At 40.0% G+C, this 8,198-nt stretch overlaps 2 protein-coding genes across 2 annotated transcripts; one reads left to right on the top strand and one right to left on the bottom strand.

Annotated features, from left to right (window-relative positions):
* The first annotated feature begins 661 nt into the window (after positions 1-661).
* LOC149108529 (uncharacterized) lies at positions 662-2,258 on the top strand. Its single transcript, XM_089294157.1, has 3 exons — positions 662-1,164; positions 1,243-1,503; positions 2,016-2,258. Exons 1-3 carry the CDS (start codon positions 887-889, stop codon positions 2,179-2,181), a joined length of 705 nt encoding a protein of 234 aa, XP_089150283.1. The 5' UTR covers positions 662-886; the 3' UTR covers positions 2,182-2,258.
* Positions 2,259-2,324: 66 nt separating this feature from the next.
* Positions 2,325-7,693, bottom strand: LOC149108528 (uncharacterized). The gene is made up of 11 exons (XM_089294158.1): positions 7,084-7,693; positions 6,687-6,987; positions 6,397-6,592; positions 5,783-6,140; positions 5,135-5,332; positions 4,526-4,712; positions 3,938-4,186; positions 3,538-3,709; positions 3,273-3,418; positions 2,870-3,064; positions 2,325-2,649 (listed from the first exon to the last, which is right to left on the bottom strand). Exons 1-11 carry the CDS (start codon positions 7,516-7,518, stop codon positions 2,426-2,428), a joined length of 2,661 nt encoding a protein of 886 aa, XP_089150284.1. The 5' UTR covers positions 7,519-7,693; the 3' UTR covers positions 2,325-2,425.
* Between the last annotated feature and the right edge of the window lie 505 nt (positions 7,694-8,198).

The following is an 8,198-nucleotide window of genomic DNA, read 5'->3' as shown; positions in this document are numbered from 1 at the left end:
ATATTTTCAATTCCCGGGGAAGCTAAACTAACTTCCGATGGCCTTAGTTTGCAGTTAAATGGACACAGCAAAACTTTTTGAACGCTCACTTTCGAGCTTATGGCTCGAAATATAGCCCTACTTGACTTTAAGACTGAAAGAGGAACCAAGACCGCCTTACGCGCAAAGTGATCTTGGGATACTTCGGCTCGATTTCCCGGAAATAGGGGGATATTTTCCAGTCCCGGGGACTCTAAACTGATTGCTGATGGCCTTGGTTTCCAGTGAAATGGACACAGGAGCACTTTTTGAACGCGCACTTTCGAGCTTGCTGGCCGAAATATAGCCATACTTCTTTTTAAGACTGAAAGAGTAGCCTGGAGCGCGTTACGCGCATTGTGATTTTGAGGATCTTCGGCTCGATCTGGCGAAACTTGGGAGATATTTTCCAGTCCCAAAGTCTCTAAACTCACTCCTGATTGTCTAAGATGTGAGTGAAATAGAAACAAAAATTTTTGAAGCCTTACTTTCGAGCTTCTGGAGTTAAATCTAAGCCCACTTTACCTTAAGACTGAAAGAGAAGCCGAGACCCCCTTAAAGTGCCCCTAACCCCAAATGTTTTCTACTGCTTTTCAAAGAGAATACATTATTTGGTGAAGATTAAAAAAAAAATTAAGGTAATCGATCAAATCCTCGCGTATCTATGAAGGTTGAAACTTGCGATCTTCTGGTTCACGGCCGCGCGAAAGGAGATCTGGGCCTAATGTAGCTGTGACGTCAGCGGGGGAAGCCAAGTTCCTAGTGTTTGAGACGATCGTGCGATCAGCTGGGTTTCATCTGAAAATTCCGACCTTAAATCTCCTTATTGTGACTCGCAGTCACCGAAATCATTTATATGCATTAAGAAATGGCATCCGACAACATAGATTCCGATTATTCGGTCGAGTCCGAGGACTCTGATGTCTGTTCTCTCCCAGAGTATGAAATGGAAGAGGAAGATGGCGATTTGGAAGTTACGTCAAATAAAAGTGAAGAAAGTCTGGACAGCTATGACCTGGCTGATACGGATGAACCGATAGCAGGTGAGGAATGGTTGAAAGAGTATGAAAAGGAGCAAAAGGAGAACGAACAACTTGAGCGAATGTTGGAGAAAAGACTCAATGGGACAACACGAGTGGATTCCTGGTATGTCGCTATAAAATCAGACCTTCGTTGCACAGTAAGCCGAATTAAATTTTTATGCCGAATCTCTCCTTTCCAAAGGTGTTCTTGTGGAAACTGTGATCGACAGCTACTACAGAACTTAAGCGAGTGCTACTGTTGTAAAGAACTAGAAGGGTGCGAAGAGGCCTTAAACAGCGATCTCGTTCAACGAGACATACAACCTGATTTGACACTCCAATGCATAACTGCGCATCCTGGCTTCAAACCTGTGTGTCTTGAAAAGTGGAGTCTTCGCATGGCAGCTGACCGATTTCGAACGAAATCGAGAGAAAGATACAGAGAAACCGGTTCGGAAGAACGGTAAGTTTCGCTTTAATTTATCCACTTGTTTTGAAACTCGTTCGTGAACCTTCTGAGGCAGGAGGGCCGCAGTTGTACAAGAATGTGTCTTAGTGGCTTGGGGATCGATAAAACTTTACAGAAATACAGGATATTACATAGCCGCGCGGAGATACGAAAATTCTCTTCGAGTGTTGAAGAATATTTATTAGATAACCACTAATAAAAAGTCAACCCAGTTCACTTTCGCTGCAAAAGGCACCAGTTATTACGTAACCATAGCAACAGTGATCTTGTTCACCTGTGGAGGTATGCTTTTTCCGCGAAAGCTCACCCGGTATTTCATTGGTTTTTGTATAATAAAACCAATAATTGCCATGAAATTGCTGAAACCACTCTAGCAGATCCCGGGCTTTTTCATAATTTACAAAACTAAGTTCACCGATTGAGGGATGTACTGATATATATATATATATATTTAATTTTGGCAAAATACATGCATTTTGCTTATTTCCGTTACCTCTTGTCCACAGTTACCTCCGTAGCATTGCATACAGGGAATTCTGTCGCCTGGTCTATGGTTTTCTTGGCAAAAAAAGAATTCCTCTTCCAGCATGTGCATATATGAAGATCAGAAAAGAATTTCCAACTTCAGAGGAAGAAAAATTCACTGGCTTTGACCTTGATGAAGAGAATTAGAATGCTGTGTCTTTGATGAACCACTCCCTGTTTTGTTTTGTTTGTTTTTTTTGCATTCTTCCCTCCAATTATACTTTATGCTAATTGTATATTTTCTCGAATGTTGTATTTATTTAATTATTTATATTTAAAACACTAAACACTTTTTGTGGCATTTAGCCTTATTGTTGTACTTTTAATATAAAAAACTTCAAAGCAAATAACACACAAAGTTTGAAAAGTCAATAACAAATGCAATATACAATTATTTTTTTTGTCTTTTTCTGCTAGCATTAGACCCTTTTTTTGTCTTTTTGGTGGATGAAGCCTTGTTCGTAAGGGCCTTTTTTGCAGGTATGCCTGAAGCTGCAGTGCTGTCTGCATTTGACCTTTTTTTGGGCCTTCTTGAAGGTGCAGTGCTGTCTGCATTTGACTTGGCAGGCCTTCTTGGTGCTGTCTTTTTAGTGGTGCTTGCAGTTGCTTGAGACACTGAGACAGAAATAAATAAACCAACAGAAATATATTGCAAAATGTCATGCCATTTGGCATTAGGGTGCATGAGCTACATGTGATGTAGTAGCAAAGAGAACTAATTTTACACAGTGTCTACCTTTCAAAATTGTTTGATTCTTGTCTCAGCAAAACTAATAACAGTTTAAAAATGTGTAATTCACATTGTTAAAAGGAAAAATGAGCATGCAACAAGTACCAGGAGTTGTGGGAGGGACATCAGCAACAACCAGACTCATTCTCTTGTCCCTTTTTTTAATAGCCTCTCCTCTAGGTTGTTTTTCCAACATCGTGTTCATAGGAGCCGGGGTCATTCTTCTAAGCCTGCTGGCAGCATCGTCTAAATCGTCTTTACTGGTCTTCAGATAAGTCTGAAAAATTTCCTCCACATAATCTACAAAAAAGTAAGTCACCAAGCATATTTCCAACATGAATCATCAAGGAGACAACAATCACTGTCAACAAATTACATGTACATGTTTACATGTAACATGTGCAATGGAAAAAGCTAATTCATCAAGATAAAAAATATCATCTGGACAAAAATGACACACATATAACTGCACTAACTAGAAGAGATGGTATATAGAAATATTGCTTACCAAAATTCTGTACAATTCTTGCATTGCGCACAGTGGCTTCCCCATTTTTGAACTTGGGGTAAGACACCTTTACCTGCTCCACACCATCTCTCTTTTTAACCTCTCTTTGGAGGTTAAAATTGAAGTGAACTATAGCCAGGATATGCCTAAGAAGGCAAAATATGGAAATATTAGCAGAGTTTAGGACTGCAGTGGCTTTTTCTTTTTACTAACAGCATATCTACATGTGTAGATATCAAGTCGTACGCAAAATGATGATGAATACCTGCAGTACATCCCAACATAGGAATAAGCTATCATCTTCGGGGCAAACTGGTTTAAAAGTGAGTGAAATCCCTCAAGACAGCTTGTCTGTGCAAATGGAGAGGCCTGTTTAATTCCTCTCACTAGACTATTGTTGGTCAGAGCAGAGCAAAGCTTCTCATATACAATAGAACCTGAGAAAAAGATATAAATAAGGTGCGAATAAAATTATTAATAAATAAATAAGCTGTACATTTACATTTTGTGACATATCACTGGTAAGTAAAGTAAAGTACAATCGTTTATGTAAAACACAATTATCATTTAAGCACTACATGATTGAGGGGTCGTGTATTACATTTGAGACAAATTTTGGGACCATGTACCCCTGGTAAAAAGATGAAAACTTAAACCACTCTTACCAACACTAAGCCACTTTCTTGGACTTATTATTCCATGGGCACATTTGTTGAAGAGAGCATCAGGCAGTGAGGAATGCTTATTTACAATATGGCTCAGGAATGCCTTAAATTTCGCATAGATAACCAGTCCATTGCCACTATGTGTAGATGCCGCACTCCAGTATAGGTGATTTTCACAAGGCTTAATCCAATCACATAGTGCTTCACAGCCTTTTTCTTTCGAAATTTTGCTCAACACTTTCCTGATTTCTGACAAAAAAAAGCAACAAAATATAAGAACTGACCAAGCAACATAAGTAATACTTCAATAAGACCAAGAGCATAAAACATACTGGATGAACTGAATATACAAAAAAAGGCAAATAGTGAGCCACCTGCCAGCAAATGGGAATGCTTCTTAGCACAATCATATACATGATATGTATGTACAGGCATACTTTTGTTAAGTACATAATTATCTATCTGTATATACATATATATCACTGACAACGTGAAAGACATTCCCAATTATGTCAATTTCTAAAACCCTGTGCAAGTAATCAATAGATTGATAATTTCTTTCTGACTCAACTTGAACCTAGCTCTTACTTTTCTTCAAGTGCCAAATGTCGAAGTAATGTGTTATTTCAGTTAACACCTTCTTCATGTGTGACGCAATGCTAACATGGCGGTCTGAGATAAAACATTTTATTATTATTCCATAAGCAAGGAGGAAGTTGATGCATTTCTTGAACGCCATAAACTCCATTGCGGGACTACTTCCTGCCTGGTTTCTCTGCAATATTGAAAGTAGGTAAATCAATAATAACGTTTAGCACTGGCAATGACCTACATGTGCAAAAACAAGTAGTCAACTGGTTCAAATTGTCATTTTTATAGCAATCTAATATATTGCTTCTTAGTCAGTTTGTAATTCTTACTATGGGTTTTAAAATAGCAACTAAATAAAGCAAAGTAAGTCCCATTAGTATAACAAATAAGTAACCTTTTATATGAAAGTACATGTTAGCGAAATTGAGAACTATAGGCATTAATCAGGATTCTGGATAAGTTTTTAGGGCTAATAAAGAAGACTGAGGGAAGGCCGATAATGAACTGAGACAGGTCAATAGACATGGACTTTCTCTGAAGGGCTTTTCATCTAAGACACCTCTCTCATCTGAAAGAAAGCATTAAAATTGCAAAAATGTATGGTACCTGTATAAGAACAAAGTGTATGATCATGGGGATAGTGCAGCAGAACATGGTATATGCACCAAACTTTGCACTATGCCCCATGCTATCATGTCTGCCATCACCAGCAATGGAGACCCCTTCTTGGACAGCTTTCACTTTGGCTAGCAACTTGGCTTGATAGCTTTCCCAGTACATCAATATTGTTGGAAACAATTTGCCCTATAACAAAAATACAAAAATAATCATATAAAGGAATGCGTAGTTCCAGAAAATATCTATACCTCTCCCTACCCCTCTGGAAATTCCAGTTAAAAGTCATACGTTTCTTTAAATTTTTTGGTCTCATAGAACCTCCCATCCCCCCCCAGGAAATTCCAATCTTTCTGTGGGAGGGAGTATAGATATTTTCTAGAACCACACAATGCAATATTAGAACAACAGGCAACACTTGTAGATGCAGCGATTAGCAGAGTACTCAGCCATTAGTAGCAATTAGCTATGGTCAGTGGTTGCTGAGAGGATAGTGGACCCAGAGTTTACCAGAGGTTGCACAGCTGAACTTTGTTACATGCCTGCTTATTTCCCCCTTGTGTAGGTACTTGTAGTTGTTTGATTAGCTTCAACTGGTTTCAGTGTAATATATGTCTATCTAATATGTTCAGCACTAACCCGTTGGTATTTGAAGAATGTGTTAAGTGAAACACAGCAAAGGCCCATATGCTTGAAGACTTGGAACACTTTTGTGGCAGAACTTCCAGCCAGAAGAACAGCCATACAAAGGAGGAAATTTCCAGCCGGTATCTGTGAATTTGGCATTGAAGGCTGACTATGCCAGGTATTCACCTGTTTAGGGCATTTGGGGTTGGAACAGCTGGTGGTAATGACAGCCTCTGTTCCAACTTGCTTGGCCTCCAGCTCTGGATTTTCTGTCTTGCAGACATGACAGAATTGAAACAGAAGCAACAATTGGCTGAGAAACACAATGTGTTTAGGTTCTGTCCTCAAATTTGTACCAGCAACTGATAACCTGTAGACAAAACAGACATGATCATGCAGGTATATATCATTGATACTACAAATGTGAAAATTGCACAGTGGGTATAAACAATGTAAAATAAATAAAAATAAATTGACCCCCAATAGTTAATGCAGTGTAAGTTTTTCACGTACTATAAAGCTAAGTTAAGCTTATGTCTGAAAGAGTAGATTAGTAGGTACAGTGCTCAGTTTCAAAAATTGTTCTTTTTTTGAAGACACATAGTTCTGAGTATCCTAGTGCTCACCTATTACTGTTTTCAATTTCTTCCTCAGTCTCCGTCTCTGTTTCGGTTGTAGTGCCTGTTTCGTCTTCATACTCTGTGCCATTGTCACCTTCATCTAACTCAGCACACTCCTCCTCATGGTCACTGTGTGGCCCATCTGAATCTTCACTCAAAACGGTTTCTTCGGCAGCCATTTGCTGCTCAACGACTTTTTTTTCTGATTGAATCAAAAGTATGCACATCATTATTTCCAATTAGCTCTTATCTTTCCAATGAAAAAACGCACGTCTAAATTTTACCTGAATACACACCTTGAGTTCGAGTCTTTCTCAGATTCTTTCTTCTCTCCTTCAATTTGCACTGCAGTGACTTAACCTGATTTCTCAGCTTCCTGTTGTCTCCTTTCAAGGCAAGACAGCTTGCACAACTGAAATCATTCAAGTCCTCTGGGTTCTCGGTCCGTACATCATTATAAACTTCTTGCAACTCCTCAGTTACATCTTCTGGCATCTCCTCCGTGCTCGCTTCCTCTCCCATATGCTCAGAAGGTTTTGCGCTACTTTCTATCGACGACGTACTACGAGATGCTTCTGTTAGAGCATCTCGTAGAACCTTTAAGAAATAACCGACGAACAGCGTAAAGCATAGAAACATATGGCAAAAATAAAACAAGTTTCGTTCTGGCGGCACAAGGAGAAATATTCACACCTTTCTTTTGGCCCTTCCGCTTTGGGGTAAAGATGTATCCACATCGATCGCGTGAATCGTCGGAAAGACAACAACTCCGATCTCGTCTCTTTTTAGCCTGGGCACGGAGGGCTTGGCTAGCTCTGGCACCAAGGTGTACTGAAAGATGTAGTCGTCCGGCTTAAAGTGCACTGAACACACTGCAGAGTGCTTTGTTGGTTCCCATTTGGCTCGTTTGGCTTTGACAAAGTCGACCCATTTCTTTCGTCGTTTGATCGCCTCGGGTCGAGAATCACCAAAGAAAGGTATGTTGTGCACAAAGATTCGTTTCGCAGGATCTGCGACATTACTGCAATTCGCAGCAACACATCTATCGGGCATTGTAGAAAAATATTCCCTCTGCTGCTCACTCAGCGTCTCTAGAACACCCGAAATGGCTTCCCCGGTTGACGTCATAGACCAAACTCGACCCAATCTCCTTAAAACTCGGCGGTGAACCAAAATGGCGCGTATTTTGCGAACTTTAAAAATTCGCAGAAAATCGAGCAAAAATCGTACGACTATAATTTTTTCATCAATGTGATCAGCAACAAAAGAATTTTTCAGACGGCTAAAAAAAAGTTTGGGGTTAGGGGCACTTTAAGCGCATGGTGATTTTGACTAACTTCGGGTGGATTTCCCGTAACTTGGGGGATATTTCCAGTTCCTTTGAGGCTAAACTAAGTCGTGATGGCCTTGTTTTGCAGTGAAATGGACACAGCAAAACTTTTTAAACACTTGGTTTCGAGCTTCTGGGCCGAAATATTGCCCCAATTCACTTAAAGACTGAAAGAGTAGCCGAGACCGCCGTACGCGCGTCGTGATTTTGACCAACTTCGGTTAAATTTCCTGCAACTTGGGGGATATTTTCCAGTCCCGCGGACTCTAAACTGAGCCCCGACGTCCTTGGTCTGCAGTAAAATGGACACAGCAAAACTTTTTGAACGCTCACTTTTGAGCTTCTGAGCCGAAATATAGCTCCACTTCACTTTAAGACTGAAAGAGTAGCCGAGACCGCCTTACGCCCATCGTAATTTTGACCAACTTCGGCTCGATTTCCCGGAACTTGGGGGATATTTTCCAGTCCCGCGGACTCT

This window comes from Orbicella faveolata, unplaced genomic scaffold (assembly GCF_042242905.1).
Source record: "Orbicella faveolata isolate gen_17 unplaced genomic scaffold, um_ofav_v1 contig_25, whole genome shotgun sequence".
NCBI lineage: Eukaryota > Metazoa > Cnidaria > Anthozoa > Scleractinia > Merulinidae > Orbicella > Orbicella faveolata.
Note: the sequence above shows the minus strand (reverse complement) of the source record. Positions and strands in the feature narration are given on the sequence as shown.

Bases quoted from the DNA above. Each gene is read 5' to 3' on its own strand.
- LOC149108529 (XM_089294157.1), top strand. From the start codon at position 887: ATGGCATCCGACAACATAGATTCCGATTATTCGGTCGAGTCCGAGGAC. The intron at 1,165-1,242 runs GTATGTCGCTAT...TCCTTTCCAAAG, and splicing joins ACAACACGAGTGGATTCCTG to GTGTTCTTGTGGAAACTGTG. The intron at 1,504-2,015 runs GTAAGTTTCGCT...TCTTGTCCACAG, and splicing joins GAAACCGGTTCGGAAGAACG to TTACCTCCGTAGCATTGCAT.
- LOC149108528 (XM_089294158.1), bottom strand. From the start codon at position 7,518: ATGACGTCAACCGGGGAAGCCATTTCGGGTGTTCTAGAGACGCTGAGT. The intron at 6,141-6,396 runs GTGAGCACTAGG...TTTTGTCTACAG, and splicing joins GAAATTGAAAACAGTAATAG to GTTATCAGTTGCTGGTACAA. The intron at 2,650-2,869 runs GTACTTGTTGCA...TTTCTGTCTCAG, and splicing joins TGTCCCTCCCACAACTCCTG to TGTCTCAAGCAACTGCAAGC.